General features: G+C 42.8%; 2 protein-coding genes across 3 annotated transcripts; one reads left to right on the plus strand and one right to left on the minus strand.

The window, feature by feature from the left end:
- Positions 1-97: 97 nt before the first annotated feature.
- Positions 98-7,348, minus strand: LOC130176331 (methionine aminopeptidase 2-like). Its single transcript, XM_056387355.1, has 11 exons — positions 7,006-7,348; positions 6,052-6,165; positions 5,770-5,832; positions 4,944-5,046; positions 4,486-4,647; positions 4,050-4,231; positions 3,711-3,805; positions 2,404-2,500; positions 2,208-2,311; positions 931-1,046; positions 98-810 (listed from the first exon to the last, which is right to left on the minus strand). Exons 1-11 carry the CDS (start codon positions 7,178-7,180, stop codon positions 558-560), a joined length of 1,464 nt encoding a protein of 487 aa, XP_056243330.1. The 5' UTR covers positions 7,181-7,348; the 3' UTR covers positions 98-557.
- Positions 7,349-7,551: 203 nt separating this feature from the next.
- Positions 7,552-17,225, plus strand: LOC130176329 (uncharacterized protein C3orf20-like). 2 transcript variants are annotated; one of them, XM_056387352.1, is made up of 18 exons: positions 7,552-8,005; positions 8,087-8,181; positions 8,266-8,756; positions 9,890-9,946; positions 10,054-10,153; positions 10,773-10,985; positions 11,119-11,268; positions 11,774-11,894; positions 12,308-12,433; positions 12,519-12,638; positions 12,971-13,142; positions 13,458-13,677; positions 14,295-14,375; positions 14,512-14,875; positions 15,236-15,352; positions 16,083-16,225; positions 16,477-16,587; positions 16,799-17,225. In XM_056387352.1, exons 1-18 carry the CDS (start codon positions 7,946-7,948, stop codon positions 16,896-16,898), a joined length of 2,841 nt encoding a protein of 946 aa, XP_056243327.1. In that variant the 5' UTR covers positions 7,552-7,945; the 3' UTR covers positions 16,899-17,225. The 2 variants fall into 2 exon arrangements, with proteins under 2 accessions (XP_056243327.1, XP_056243328.1); XM_056387353.1 differs by having other exon boundaries at positions 12,992-13,142.
- The last annotated feature ends 25 nt before the right edge of the window (positions 17,226-17,250 follow it).

Raw genomic sequence — 17,250 nt, forward strand, 5'->3', positions numbered from 1 at the left:
TCATTGATAATAACTGGAGTGAATAAAATAATAAACAGTTGTAATTCCGCTTGTTCCAGCTGTTGGAGCTACATTAATATGGACACAGCATTCAATGCAAGATTTATAACAATTTATTTCTTATAAAAACTGCCTCAAATTAAAATAGAGCAAATAAATATAGAAATATACTGTGATTGTTTTCTATAAATGAATGAAGCACAGCATTTCAGGCGAAGTGTTCACCAAAACCTTTTTTACACGATTTTCTTGCATATATATATATTTTTTTGCATATTTCCTAAAAGCAGCACATCAAAATATAACTAAAATGACAACACTACATTTCTTAAAGATATGTCCTTTGTCTACTGGCTTAATCCTTTGGGGAAAAAGGTGGTACTAGTAAGCTACTGCCATGACACAAGTCTTTTGCTCTTGCTAACAATTACCTAAAGGTACTCAAGCAGTGAAAATTTAGGTCAGAGAAATATTGCATAATTGCTATCAGTCTGAAGAGGTTTGTTGTCTCTGAGCTGTCATGCTCCTCCGGGTATGCCTCCACTTCTGGCGCATGCTTAGTAGTCATCTCCCCGGCTCACAACCTCCTTGTAGGTGGGCCTGAGTAGGATGGTGTGCTCGTACTGGGCAGTGTAGCTGCCCTTGATGTCGCAGAGAGGTGGGTACGGGTCTATGATGCCAAGGTCACACAGATTCTTCAACGCCATCAGGTACTTGCTCTCGCCCAGGCGGTCCAGCCAGCGGCGGCAGAACGCCAAGGTGCCAAAGTTCTCATTGATCACATTCAGCAGATGTTTAGCCCTCGGAAGTCTGCAGCACAGTGACAACATAAGAGTCAGAAGTGAGTTTGTTAGAATGATGGATAGGATTAATAATTTTCAGACTTAATATTGTGAAATTTCAACACAGGGATGAGGTGAAAACAGCAACCTTATTGGCACGTGTCCAACATTGAAGTTCTTCATGTAATGTGAGCACTCCATGTCATCGTGGACTGCACCTCTTCCCGTGCTGCCAAATGTCTCAATAGCATAAGCTTCACCTTCCTGAGAGGCAGCAGGGGGAAAAAAAAAGGACAGAAACACTCTCACTTTCACTTTGTTGCTGACATGAAATGCAGAAATTACCTTGAAAGTATTTTACAGTTTGTTAAAAGTTACCTATCTAATTGTATTTGCAGCATATTCCCGTTCATGCAGCACTTAATGAGTAGGACATTAGTGAAAAGGACAAAAACACTCCAGGGGGCACAGAGAGTAAATTTAACAAAAACGTCAAGTTGTCAGTTGCTGACATATTCATGTGAAGTCTATTAAGGACAGTAGTGTCCTTTCTGGAGCTGCGCCTCCTGTGACTTGATTGGCTGGGTTTCATTGGCGTTTCGTGTCTCTATCAGCGTGTGTCTGTTGTTAGAGTCCCTGTGGTATTAGCTGATAAGACTGCGACACCCTCTCTCACTGCACCGATAATCAGTCAAAGTGCTAGCAGCCCCGTGGCACGCCCAGCTGCCACTCCAGTCGTGCACTCTCTGATCACAAAGAGGGTAATGTCCCTGTTACACCAACACACTTCAGCTAAAAATACAATACGCAAAGCTGCCACATCAGCACCCCCCCTCCCCCTCTCCTGGAAACATCAGGTAAAAAGCTTGACGCAGCAACTTGCCAATTAAAATGCTCAGTTCTATCCAAATACAGTCATGTACTGCAGCTGTGCGGTTGTGAGCCAGGCATGGATCTCAGTGTAGTCCAGGGAAATGTAAGATAGTGCAAAGCCATGTCTCTCCTTGGCGAAGCATCGGCCTGCTAATGAACTCTGGATGCCCACATTTCAGCGCTGTTGCAGTGAAATGAGGGGCTGGAGTTTTAACACGTGTTGCTACTCGATGCGGCTGGTAATTCCATTAAAGGTGTAATTAAAGTGCTGACGAGGGTGACTAAGAAGCTGTTAGAGCAGTGAATTGGAACATTTTTCCACACCCCATCGTAACCCTAACCAGCCGCATGTTCTTCCAATTACACTTAAGAATTAAAAAGGGTTTATTTATATGCAAGGTCAAGCAGCTAAGGAAGGTTTAATTTCAAACACTTCAGTAAAAAAGCCTGCAGTCCTGCTTCGTGCTCCAGAATCTAGTCACATCCACTTGTCTCAGATGAAATAACTATTTAAATTCGAATAAAGTAAGCTGTGATCACTGGTGTACAAACCTCCATCCTTACGGCCTCTCCGCCTTTAACAATAGGGACTGTCTTCCCTGAGTGTATCCTGTACTGTCCAATAGAGTGGCCATTGAGATTCCTGATTGGCTTCACTGTAAAGAGAACACCCATGCAGAGGTTTCACAAACAGGAAGCAGCAGTGAACCTGCACACGAGGTAAACATGATAAATGGCTTCATATTACCTTGATATGTTTTCCCATCTATCTCCACTTCATACGACTCCATGACCTCCTGAATGGTCTCACCGACGTCGCACAGGCGCACATCGATTCCTGCAAACTGGGACAGAGAGGAGTTTGCACACGCATCAGTAAATAACATCACATTTCTCACTCACAGACACCTACGTAGTAACAAATATTTATCCCCCCCCCCACCCGCCCTTTTTGTGATGTGTCTCATTTACAAGGAGCGCTGGAACACTTCACAGCTGAGTACAGAAACTCTTGAGCGGGGACCAAGAAACAAATCAGGAGCTAACTGCTAATACATGAATAGTAGTTCCTGAATAACTCTAAATTATATAAGGACTATATAATATCATCTGAGGTTACTTGACAGGTAGATACTGTGTTAATGAATTAATATAGAATAATTAGTACCCAGGTATGTGTGAATCTGTAAACTGACCACTTCGACCTGAGCTCTGAACCAGGTTATAAGAGAAACAAACCAACAACTAATCATGTGATATCTTTGTATCCCATTATTTGTTGCAATTTTTCACAATATACTTCATAGTTACGATTTATATAGGTAGTATATTTAACCTCTTATACTTGTTTTTAATGCTCCGTATTGTAGATGCTCAAACGGTGTGTAAGTATCTTAGTTTTTAAAGTAATTTATCACGAGTTTACAAGAGGATCCACTGAGATATAAAGCATATAAGTTATTGTTTGTCTGTACTTCATGCCCATTGAATGGCCGTATTTGTGCACATATTGAGCATATTCAATTCTCTCATGTTATCTGCATTCAAAGTTATCTCCACCGTATCTATTACTTATCATATTCATCTGTTCTTGCACTTAACTTTTACTGCAGTGACACTTAAATGTTCCTGGGTGGGAACATTTAAGTGTCACAGTTGATCTTATCTTAATCATTACTCCCTCATTATGTATATATGAGTTACTAATTGTGTGCATGTTATATAAAGTTGTACGTCATGCTAGCAGGACTCCATCGTCACCACATGATGACCCTATCATACCATTTCTGTGTTGCATCAAATCAAATTTAGCGTTTTGGGTTTTTACTGGGAATCAACTATTAGAACCAGATAGAACTAAATTCTCAAAAAAATTATTATATAATTGTATTATGTTAAAAGTTTAATTATAATAGACATTAATCTACGTATGAATATGAATGTAAATGTGCCCTGAATACTTGTATGATGATTCTCAAGATTCTCTTCAGGGTTTTTGTGTTTCATAACGTGAAGTGTAACCAGCATCATGCATGAGAGAAGGAGCCGCGTTACCCTGATGCCGGTGTTTGTTGCATCTCTCACGGCCTCCAGCAGCCCGTCATACTTTGGATTGAAAGTGACGGTGAAGGCACAGTCTATTATTCGACCTGAAAGACCAAACAGTTTGATTGTTCATAACAGTTGTTATGAGGTGATGATTTTTGCAGAAATATTCAGCGAGTATTAATCTAGAAGAAGTGGAAGTTAATTAACTTATGAGAACAGTTTATTCCAGGCCGTAAGAATTATAATTCAATCATTATTTTACTGCGTCACAATAAATGCCAAGTGTGAAATGGCACAGCATAACTCCAAAGGCTCTTAAAAAAGTTATTAGTGAGTGAGTCTTACCGTTGATGTGCGTTCCAAAGTCAATTTTGCAGACGTCGTCGTAGCGCAGCACGGTGGGGTCTCCTGCGTTGGGGGTGTAGTGGGCAGCACAGTGGTTGATGGAGCAGCCGGTGGGGAAGGCCAGGCCGGCCTTCAGCCCATTTTCTTTGATGAGCCTCCTGGAGCAGTCCTCCAGCTTCTCACTGCCAGAAACAGACAGCAACACAAAGGGACAGTGGGTGACAGGAACAATGAGTCTTGTTGTCAGAACAGTCAAAGTACCAAGAGGAGTTTGAACCCACACAGCAGTTCTCCTGTGATCATTTTAAAACAGTGTCTTTCAGGACAGGACAAGGAAGTGCTGAAATCATGTCAATATCAGTCCAGAATCAGGATGAGGAGCCGAGATTAAAGTCATTTTAAAGGAGCTCAGACAATATTTCAGTGCATGTCTCACCAGATGTCAATCATGGCCATCCCTGGTTTGATCCAGCTCCTGACGTAGGAGCGGACTTGTCGGTGTGCCTCGGCCGCCTGCCTGAAATCACTCCACATCTCCTCGTTGGCCCTGTCCAGCGCCCGCTTCTCTTCGCTGGTGATCCGCCACGCTGCGCTGCGCCTGGTGTGAGGTAGACAGACACACCACAGAGAGGAGGCACTCATTATTTTCTCATTACACAAATATTTATAATGAGGCTATGACACACTCTTGGAGAAAGTCTGCACAGGTGAAAGTAGTGTTGATACTTTTTAACTGAGGACAAATTTCACCAAATTACCCCTGAACAGGAAATGAACTCACACACTAAACACTGCACCTCATTATGGCGTCCAGTATGAATAAGTGCAAAGCAGAGAGAACTAAATAAAAACGAAGCATGTCACACAATGGACAACGATGCAGAGGTCACACACCCGTCTTTTGATGGGGGATATTCACATTCCTCTCCCTTTGGAAAGTCTCCGTTGGGATAGAGCTCACAAATAGGGACTGAGGGAGGGTCAGTCTGTCCCTTCACTGTGGCCCAGATAGAGAGAAGGAGAAGCAGAAGGAGAGAGGAAAGAAAACACACGAGTTATCCTTCCTATCTTCATGACATTGATATTTTAACTCGGCTAAAGAATAATTGTATGAGCCTGACTTACAGGTCTAATTGAGTGAGTCACCCAAGAGTAAAAGAAACCCGTTGAACTGTATTACCAGACAAATCTGTGGCAATATAAAAGCACTTGTATTATACAGTAGGTTATAATGATATATGTAGGTGGGATAATGTAATGTAAATTTTTGAGGATCACTTACTTTCAGTTCAAACTGTTAACACTGGCTTCACTCAGCTTTCCCCGCATGTGTGTGTGTGTGTTAACATTGAATCTGCTCTCATTAATTTAGTCCAATCTGCTCGTCGTGTAAGGTCCTGTAGCATTTTGTCCTACACCTCCTGTGCCTGTGCTGCATCGTGCAACTCGCATGACACTAATTAGCCGAGTCAAACTGCTTTTGTGCACCTGTTGTATTTACCTAATGATTTAATTCATTCTGATGCAGCTGATTCAGGACGGTGATTCACTCATGCTGGAACACGGTTCTTACAGAGCTATCTGATCAATTCAAGAACACGTGACAATGAAAACTGTGACTTGAGCTGTAGCTTCAATTCGAGTCAAAAAGAGCCAGAGAGTAATCTGTTGTAGCCTGTAGAGATGCAGTTTGCTGCACTAAGGGGGAAAAAAGGCTTACATCCTTTCTTCTTTTTCTTCTTCTTCTTCTTTTTTCCAGCTGAGTTTTCCCCCTCGTCCCCATCTGTTGAAAGCATCATTAGTTTCAATACAGTCTGTAAAGTGAGAAATATTGACAGGGGCTTGGGCACTATTCCCAGTGTGCTACTGAAAATCAGATATCTCATTGCAGATATGACCAGCTGGATTTCACCGTGCACTTTCAGGGACTTAAAGTTCAGCACAATCACCACTGCAGATGATGATGATGGTGGTGGTGATGGTGGTGGTGGTGATGAGTTACCTTCTTCTCCATCCTCCTCCCTCTCTTTGTCCTCCAGTGTTTGCAGCTCCAACTGTTTTGTCACATCACCAACACCTCCAGCTTCTCCACCCCCCTCAGCCTCATTTGTCCCTGCTGCAAAGTCACACACCATCGTGCATGCATGTGCAGGTGAACACGCACGTGTACACCGGTGGCGTGCATGCACATGCATAGCATGCACACAGAGAGAGACACACACACGTGCGCGCGCACACACACACACACACACACACACACACACACACACACACACACACAGTGAGTAAATTATTGTGGTTCAGAGTCATTTCAAGAAAGTGCATCCACTACGATCTCAACTTGGCAGGGTCTGTGCATAAATTCTTTCTATACCTTGGGAGTCAATATCCTCAAGGGCATATGTACCTTGCAGCATTATGACATTTAGCCCTTCAAAGACAGTGCTGTGTGGACCACACTGGACTTGGGGCAGGTTCAACAAATGAGGCTTTTTTAGGATTTTATATTCCCCCCTTTTGAGGCAGTAAAGCTGCAATGATCATCATGGGTTTTTTTTTTTTTTTGCATAAGAGTGGTTGTCATCTTATTGCACTAAAACTGTGGATACTTCTATTACATAATTTCATGCAGCTTAGGGGGATTTATAGGATAGAACATATTTAATCTGGAGTAAAAATGAAATGTTATTCCATCCATATCTTCAAATGAATTCTTTCAATCTGTTTTGATGGTAAATTACGTGTTTCAGAGATTGTCCCGTTTCCAGATGAGCGCCCTCAGCTCCAGCTGCAGCCTCACAGAGTTGGGACAGCTGGACAGGAATACCATCTGACAGGTTGAAAAGTCTCCTGTCCCGCATATTTGATGCTCTTGCTCTATATCGAGTGGCACCAGAGGAGACGATTTTGCGCTATTTTCTCATCGATTCTCTAACCGCAAAGTGATGCCTCTTACCTGGTGCGGTGGTCTTGCTCCTCTTCTTCTTTCTTCTCCTTTTCTTTACTGATTCTGGTGCATCTGCATCTTCTCTTTCCTCGTTCAAGTCGTCCCCATTGAGAAGTTGAGGTTCCACTTCGTGCTGTAGCTGTAGCTCCGCCATGATCAGCGACTGAGAGATGAAGTGACGCATAAGCTGCTGGGAGCCTCCAGTGGTCAAAGCAGAAAAGTGTGCTGGAGGCAGCTGAGCCAATAATGAGCTATTAGACAATCTCTGTGCTACAACTTGACCCGAATAGAGGGAAGACGATCCTCCTCTGTTCCGAGGAGATAAAAACTTTCATTTATCATCAGATTTTTTTTCTCTGCAGGGAAAATTACATGTAGGTACAAACGGTTCTAGGAGAGCAACACGAACCGCGTGCATTCTGCAGAGGCTGAAATGCCAGTTTATGTGACCAACGTGTCCTGATGCATGACATGTAAGAGCCGCACTGCACGCCGGAGTCATCATTTTCTCTGAACATCCAGTCGCTGAGTTTCAGGTTACCTGGCCGTGCGCACCTGTGACTGCGGCTCCTCAATGAGACTTGTGTGACACTTCTCCCGAGTGTGCACGTTGCCAAAACGCACGACACCTTATCTGTTATTGCGAGCACTGTTTTGTTCTGTATTGTCACAGATATCCTCGCCTTTCGACGTAATGCCAGGTGTCGATCATTAATGGTGCGTAACGCGAGTATTTGGAGACGGGCGTAGAAGTGTGTATCCAGGCAACAAGCCCAGCACACTGAGAGGACAGACAGGTGCATTTCACACGAGTGAAAGGTGGATTTTAAAGCACTTCACTCGTGTTTTGTTGATATTATTTTGGTTTCGTAAGCGCATATACTGCGTTTTTCTGAGAGTGGGGACAATCTGAAACAAATTCCTGTGGATTCATTTTTTGTGGGAAATAATGACTTCTTCTGGTCAGCTGGCAGAATACAGAACTGGGCCTTTGTATTTCTTTGACCAGGTGGGCTAATGATTCATTTTGTTGACTGTATAGTTTAAAAGAAGGTGTGAGGCGTTAACTATTTAATTTACCTCTCTGCAGCCAAGAAGACGAAACCGAGTTAGAGGCACACGGAGCAACATTTTGCATTTTAATGGGGCACATGAAGGAGCGCAGTCGGAGGACAAGACACAAAGGTCATTTGTACCTTGATGCTAGTAATGTATTTACAGTTTGTTTCTGATACATGTGTCTGATAACTTTCCTATTTTATCATGTAGGTATCGGGAGAATGACAACAAAGAAAGTGATGAGCTCACTAAGAGGCTGTCAGGTGAAACATGTGGGGACAGTAAACCTGATACCTCATCTGCTGTCGGTGCCTCACTCGATACGAAGGACCACAGTCCGGTGGACGCGTACAAGCGAGCGGCCCCTCAGATATTAAATGAACTGGCCCGTCTTCTTTCACAACATAAGTGGACTGAGGAGGGCTGTATTCCTCACGGGGTTGTAAATATTCTCAATTACTCCTGGCAGGATGTGACCGCAGGGGTGGTGCATCCAAAAAGTCCGGAACACACACCCAAACGACGAAGGTCCAAAGGTTCATGGAAGTCGGCCGAAACTCCCCGCCAGGTGTCCGCCAGTGGCAGGAGGGAGACGGGACAGAGAAGCTCGGGTGTTGTGGGAAGTTCAGGTCCCTCAGAGAGGAAACCACAAGTTAGCATAAATCCACGTGTGAAAAAGCGCAAACAAAACTGCAGTGAAGGTAAATGACTCCGTGGTTCAGGCCATTACTGCCAGGAAAAAAAAACTACATGAAAGGTTTCACAAAATAATAATAATGTACTTATTTTTCATTGTGACCTATTCCGCTAAGTCGCGGTGAAAGAAACGTAGCAGGCTAAGCTAGGTGATTTAGCCTGCTAAGTCAAAATTGTTTGGTGGGCTACTCCAGTTTGGTGACCTATCTCTCTGACTGACTGTGTGTCTCATTATTCTCCTTTATCATGATAAATTATTACTCACTATCATGTCAACTCTTCATTTTCCCCCATACTGATGGAAATGGGCTTCCACACTTCTCAGACCACAGGCTATAAGTACTTATGATAGGTTAAGAGCAAATGATTAACTCTTTAATGATGATTTGCTGATAAATTAAGATTTGATTGATTATTATTCCTCACTTCATAAGTGAACAGGTGTAAAGATAGAAATGTTGGCAAGTCATTAATATACTGTTCTTCCACTACAATATTGTATAAAAAAGTGTAAATGTTTCTGTCATAAGTGAAATGCTGGATAAGTGCTTTTCCACAACCTGGCAACACAAAAATTGATATTAGAAATGGCTTATTACCAGCCTATAGATTATTAAATGTTTTATTAACCATTAATTAAGTCCTTAGTTACAACATACACTCTTTATAAGGTATTCTTTAATAGAAAATGCTAGTGTTATATAGGCAACACACCATAGACTGTCTATATGGAAAACTAGCAATAAGGCAGGAAAGGCAAAGCAGTCACTGCACCACTCTCAAGTGATAATGCTCTTCTATATGTGAGAGTTAATGCAGGTAAGAGACAGAAATAATGAGAGTGACAGGGGTGAAAAAAAAGTAATTTCTCTTGACACATACATCTTTGGTTGCAAGCCGAGGGAAGGGAGAGGATTTGTTTACCAGATCGGACAAGGCAGCTGGTGGCTGGACACAGATGTACTGCTGTTTGTGAATCAGTTACAGGGCTATTGAGTTACATTATTAAGTTCCCTGATGTTCCAGGTAGCAACTGTATATGACCAGTATTGTCCATACAGATTTAATAAAATGGTGACTATAAGAACTCAGGCTATCCTATATATGGATTAAGTCCCATATTCTCTCTCCCCAACAGCTCACAACTCCTCAACCGTGAGTTTCTCTATCTCATCCAGCAGCTGTAAAGACCCAGGTATGACATGGAGCTGCAGCATTGTGTTAATGTTGGCTGATGTGACTCTGGTTGACTGTGTTACTGCTGTGCCTCTGCTGCCTCAGCTGGATGTGATTTGTGTCCAGGTTGGATCATTCAGCCAAAGCAGCCCTCCTATGATGAGCCTCAGCGGATCAGTTTGTGTCAGTGGGTGGTGGAGCGACTGCACGCGGCCAGAAACCCTGAGTGCGTTGGTAACCTGCATAGCTGCATTATTAGAAAAGTGTGTAAATGACTGGTTGCATTCCAAAATTTCATATTTGATAATCAGATTTTTCTAGCAGTGGCAGTGTTCAGTTGATCACTACGTCCACCACTTTGTTCCAGACTGAAATATCTCAACAACGACTGGATAGATTGGTTCAGAATTTCTTGCGGATATTCATGATTCCTGGACAATGCATCCTAATGACTTTGGTGACACCCTGGTAATTCCTGTAGCGCCACAGTGAGGTTGACATTTGCGGTTCTGGTTGATATGTCTCAACACACATTCATTTCCCTACTTGGCATGAATCATAATGATCTATGTAGCACCCTCATTGGTTAAAATTTTACTTAATCCAGTTCTTTCTGACCAAATACCTACAAGACATCCCCATCAGCCTCAGCTGTACTCTGCTAATTGAAAAAGCATTCTAACATGGTGCGCTAAGTGGTATAAATTATAGTTTTAATTTTTTACATTTGGTCATTAGCTGTTTGAAATCATGTTTACTTTTTCACTGTAACCCCACAAAAATGCCATCTCTGTAGCTTGAGAGATCAGTTTTTAAGCATAAGAAATGACTTCATCTTCACACAGAAAATTGCAAACAGCTGGACAGAACCTGAACAAGCCTCTCATACTCCGTCACTATGGAGAAGCAAGGGCAAAACTGAAGGACGGCAGAGCCAGGAGAAAGGCCCAGCCTGCCACTTTAGTTAACGGGATACCCCAGATACCAAAGGTGAAGCTGCAGGTTCCAGCACGGCAGAAACTACACTACAGGATCGACGACGGCTCCTCATTTATATAGTATCCTTCTCCCGTCATGTTTATTCATAACTATTTTATTTGTAGTGGTTGTCCAAGAAGCAAATACAGTGTAGGGCATATGGCAAATGTGTCACTGCAGCTGACCTTTTGACCCTTGACCCTTCCCTCTCAGCTATCCATCTGGTTGTATGGCAGTGTGCCAGAGCCACTCAGGTCTGTCCTATGGAGGCTTCTATACCAACGTGTTCAGTGACAGTGAGTTTCCCGTTATGCTGGCGACTATCACAGCGTTTGGGCGTGGGGCTGTTACACACCCTCTCAGGTGAGTTCAGTGCTGATATGTGAGAATATCTGAATAGATTGAAAGTGCACTCCACTGATTTTACACCAGTTTACTAATCATGAGGAGTACAGTGTAAACATTTGTGTAATCTCCCATGATTATGTGAACGTTAGGATCCTGTTTCTTGTTTTTGGAGCTTGACCCATATGAGGGATGAAAAGTCATAATATCTCCGCCTCTACTGCTTTGACTTTGACCATTTAAAAAAATCTTGTGAGTCCCTCAATTTAATGGAAATGCACTGATCTCCTGTGTCATAGAAATACAAATACTACTGTTGTCTATAAAGCACTGAATGATTTAGGACCAACATACATTTTCTGATCTGCTGCTTACCACATATCTGGAACAAGCTATTTGTTCATGCCTTGCACTGCACTGTGGTTACAAAATGCTGAATGCTTTTAAACTGTCTCTGTAGTCATTTATGTGTGATGGCTTTGATGATGTTTGAAATGTAGGTCTTTCTCATATGTTTCTCCAGCTCCTCTATTACAGCAGTGTGGGACCAGGATGGTGGATTGATAAGTGACCACTATGGGAACATCACTAAGGAGTGGAGCTGGCAGACTGATCGTGCACTGAAGGAGAAAATCGTTATACAGGTGAAGATGCAGCTACAGATCCAGGATAGTGACTTTTGAGAAAAACTACAACTTTACATTTATTTTCTTTGTCTTATAAACAAATGAGGTCCCCTGGCAACAGTCTTAATATGAATGAAGTTACATGTTTCATAGAGAACATGTGTCAGAAGGACTGAAAATCTCAGGTGAACCTGTCATGTGAGACATCTATATAGGAAATGTCACATTTAGGGGAAACGTAGCAGAGGGTGTCGTGTATGACACATGACCTACTGATGAACGAACACGATGTGTCTCTGACAGGAGCAAGACGGTCGCATTTCATCATGACTGCTAGTTTTAGAACAGGGGTATTTCATGCAGATTAAATGGGTGAATTCACAACATCTCTGGCTTTTCAAGATTGCGTAAATTCTTTCTGTCCCCTACAGTTGTCAGATCTGATCTCTGTGATGCTGCTCAGCGGTACCTCTGCCATGCTTAACTTCAGGTGTAACAATGAAAGTATTCAACTTCCTCTTTCTGCCTTGCCTAACATTAACCAATCTAAGGAAACGGTGAGATTATGATTATCTAGTAGACAATAGATGTATGATTTTTTTTTAAAAAGTCTAATTTATAATATCTTCTCTGCATTAACAGCTGTGCTTGCAGACTGATGTAAAGTTTACATCTGATGCTGCTCAAGACCTCCTGCTGGCAAGGACGATAAAATCCCCTGCTGTGGTCCTACAGAGCAAGAGGAACCTGACACTCAGTCCTGTAATACACTTGTTATGACAGTATGATGTTTGAGTGTCAATGCTGCTCTTATGTTGAAGTTAGGTTAAGGTAAAGGCAAACACAAATCAATAGGGAAACAGACATCAACCATAGAAATGTAGACCATTCTTTACATAATCAGGTGTTTTGTTTCCTTTTATTGTTTGAGCACAGAAAATATTCTTTGCCACATGAATACCTCCGATTCCTTTGTGAGCCTCTACAGGTTCTGCAGATGCCTTCACTGAGTCACTCTGTGTAGAACATCTTGCTAAATGGCTTGTGTTGTTCTCTGTCATATATTCTACCGTGCTGGTAATGATGTATGGCAGGTGTCTGTGTGCTCCCGGGAGGTCTCCCAGATGGTCAGAGAGATGGAGGGGCTGGAGGAGCCGTCAGCACGGTGGAGAAGAGGAGGGCTTGCTGGCAGGGAGCTGAAAAAGCTTCAGAAGAGAGTGCGAAACACCCTGGAGGACTGGCTGGATTATTACCGTGCAGCCACTGGTACCTAACAGCTCAGAGTTTATCTTTCTAGCTTTTCTGAAATACGTAAGATGTGCTGACTCTTCCCAGATGGGTTCAAACTGCCACCGGAGGATGGGTAAGAGTTATTAAAGTATGTAGTGCACATAAAAGTAACAATGAGCCAATCTGACCTGGTAAGGTTGTTTCGAGTAGTTCAGTGAAGCAAAAAGTTACAGCATCACCTCATCTTGCAAACTCAACATTATTGAATAGTTCCATCAGGATCTTGTTCACGGTCAGTCGTGTCACTCGGTGTCTGTGTGCATTTCTGAGTGACCTCTTCCTCTCCTTCAGGCATCAAGTGTCCTGACACAGAGCGGATGCCAGCTGCCCCACTGAGGACCAGGCTGAGGAGAGAGGTGCAGTCAGCTGCTCTGCCTCCTCTGAACCCACCTGAGCGGGCAGATGCAAAACCAAACCAGCCAGAGGAGTGCAGGACTGAGCTACAGGAGCTGCACAGACACCTGTCAGCGTCAGCAGAAAGACCTGCTGACTCTTCAGTCAGGCTGCCAAGGTGCACACTTCACACCAGGACACAGGACCACTCCACTGATTTAGCATGTCAAAGAAGATTTAGTGATCATGGGAAGTATTACAGAGCTTATGAAAACATGTACAATGTCGTGTGGATGGAGCTCTGGCAAGTGTGATAAAATGACCCATGTGATGTCGTCAGCGTTATCTCAGTAAGGGCTTGAGGAGAACACATTTATAAGAGAAAGCCTTCATCCCAAACTAGAGGTGTGGGGTTTGAAAGACATGGTTGTACTGCCGAACAATGAATTGTTTTTATTTAAAATTGGGATTTGAAAGCTTTGTTAGTGATACCTTACACAAGTCTACTCAGTGTAGTTGATTCATGTTGGAGGAGCTAAATAACAAGCAATGACATTACATTAGCTTATTTTATCTATGTATAACCAAGATAAATTTGTGGATGTAAGTGCATCATAATCTAGCCATCTATCCTTAAACAGAAGCCAGAGATTGATTTTGTAATAATGACGGAGACACACCGTTTATTGATCAGTTTCAAGTGCTTGAGCTCTGCTAGACTTTGAACAGATGTATGCTGCACTATGTAGATCATAATCAGGCGCCATTTCACTTTTTTAATGTGATTGTTGTCAGGACGACTAAAAAGCGATCAAAGGAGGAGCCCCATGTCACGCAGATAGGACCTCTTCAAATTCACGGCAACATCAAGCCGGAGTAAGTAAGAACTATTTGTATCATTGACAGGCGCTACAGTTACAGCTCATTCAAATGTTACTGCGCAGAAAATGACATTTACTGGCGTTTTTAAGAGGCTTATTTATAATGACAACTTCACTATCACCACTGCCAGGTCAGTGATTATTCCAAAGAGTCCAGAGTCGCAGCCTGCTGCTGTCACCCGTTGCCCAGCCCCGTCGTCACTCACCCCCTCCGTCCCCCTCACAGTGTGCCCTGTGCTGCTGCGAGCTGCCCTGCTGGGGGAGGGGAGGCGGAGGCGGTGCTGCTGCTGCAGTGTGACACTGATGCCAGTGGTGACGGACCTGGAGTACGATACCTTTGTGATGGGCCAGCCTCCACACAGTCAACAGATCCTGGTGGTGTGTGTGACTCTGCCACGCCAGCCCATCAGTAACACACACGCAGTGCCTGACCAGGAGGCGCTGGAGCAGCTTTACAGGAGGAGGAATAAACACAGAACCATGCCATGTAGTCAGGTGTGAATGCAAAAACACAAAATAACAAAATCTACAAATCAATACGCAACACGTTTCTGTTATTTTGTTCAGCTGTTGTATGAGACATATACAGACCTTTACAGTCTCCGATACACAGTATGAACATCCCTTGTTTGTTGCATAACTGTAGTTAAAATAACATTCAGTTTCATCGGTAAGTGTGCAGAAATTTCCTTGATACTGATGCACATTTTGCAACGACAACACAACACTGCACAGGCTACACAACAAAGTGAGGGAAAGACGTCAGAGCACGACATGCTACAGTCAGCATGCTATTATACAACATATTTCTGGAAACTCAGTAACAGCATCAGTATTTTTTCCTTTTTAATCCAGTGCCAGATGGATTCATTTCGCCTGGTGAGGTACGAGATGTCAACAGAGAAGCTGAGCTGTGGATCTGAGAACATCCTGCTGCAGCAGCGACACAATGCTTCTCCTGGGATGGTCCTGGTCAGTAAACCCACTGCAGGCTTGGCCTGAGGCTGCAGGCTCTGCTCAGTACATGTTCTCACGGCCACCACTGGGGGGCAGCAGCAGTGCTTGTCTGAAGCAGAGGAGGTGTAAGCAGTGGGGGGATGGGGTGAGGAGGACTTTGAATAAGGTACTGCCCTCTCCAAGAAACCCGGACATTTATTATAAAAGGGCTGTGAGCTGACAGCAGTGAGGGATGACACTTCTTAATTACAAAAGGGGGCTTTAATTTTTAGCCTAAAGTCATGACAGCTGCTCCAATGAATTTTGCTGTAAGATGAAAATTCCTCCTTGAGCCCATAAATCAAACAGAAATGACTAGTATCAGGGACATGGAACAGCGTTTGCACTTAAATACTTAAGGCCCAGAGGTTTTACTCAGAGGCTCAGGGAGAGCAGCCATTATGATTGACAGGATTCTGCACACTCACACACACACACACACACACACACACACACACACACACACACACACACACACTGTATGTTCCTCTGTTGTGAAATATGAAACTAAACATTACCACATGACTGATCTGACGTATGTTAGGAAAAGCTAGAATTAACGTGGTTCAAACCTCTTCTGTAATCTAAAGAAAAATATGCTGACTGAAGCTTCTTTTAAATACAACAGTAAAAGTCAGTCATTGTGGTGATTTTTTTTCCCCCATTTTCACATGTACAATGTGAATTCTCCTTGTGAACGTGACAGATGTACATCAGAGGGAAGCTGCTGTTTGTGGGCTACATATTCGGTGGTCGCAGCTGCTCAGTCAGGGACCTTCAAAAGCAAATCTCCAGAACCAGGGGAGACTACAGATTAGGCCTGAGCCTCCCACCAGACTACAAGTTCAGGTACTACAGCACCATCCCCTCTGAGACTCTGATTCACTGTAAGAAAATGCATCATTTCATATAGTGTTAATGTAAAGGATATAGACTTCAACAATCGTCAGTGATCATGGAATTTGTAACCACATAAGAATTCAATAAAATTCATCGTCACAAAGCGAAGGTTAAGTGTTTCAATAAATTACAGATTGAATATAAAGAAGCTGATTTAATTTAGTTTATTACTTTTATTCTATTCTGTGCTTTACTTGCAGTGACACAGTGAATAACCCCACAGCCACAGATGCACACAACTCACAACATGCAACACTAAAAGAAGGAGATGGTGCAACACTGCCTGCTTCAGTGGAAAAGGCCAATGAGAGGTTTGTGACTGATACTGATACTGTTTTATAATCCCTGCTAATTCATTGCTCTCTGAATAATGAAGCTAAATTGTAATTTCATTTTTCCTGTAATGTGTTGTGTTGTCATAAATTTTTTCCACCTTTGATCTTCACCCTGGCTGTGTTGTTAATTAACACAGTTTTTGAGATATCTGATTAAATTACATGCCAATGTGTTCTCCCTGGACAGAAGAACCACAGAGGCATCACACCGACGACACAGGGGCTTTTGTATCAAACCAAAGAAGAAGAATCCTGCATTTCCTAATGTTCCTGTTATTTCACACTGAATATACTCCAGTGACAGGATTACCTCTGTGTCATTCTCCACAGTTACAAGAGTGCACCAGCTGTCGATTTACACTTTAGGTTAATTTGCAGTCAAACCGCTTATGCAGGTTTGCACCAATCTGTAACTGCAGATTAAATATTCCCTTCAACCTTTGACAGTAAGGAGTAAACTGGCAACACTTGTGGGCATCAGGGGTGAGTGCAGATGTGTCAGTGCTGTCTGAATAATACACTTTTCATCTTGTATAAATATCCATGGGAAATATGTGTATTTGTTGTATTTTTTCAGTAAAGATGCTCAGATGTAATAAAAACACTAAACTACACAGTATTGTCTTTTCTTTCTTTCTT

Source organism: Seriola aureovittata, chromosome 10 (assembly GCF_021018895.1).
Source record: "Seriola aureovittata isolate HTS-2021-v1 ecotype China chromosome 10, ASM2101889v1, whole genome shotgun sequence".
Taxonomy (NCBI): Eukaryota; Metazoa; Chordata; class Actinopteri; order Carangiformes; family Carangidae; genus Seriola; species Seriola aureovittata.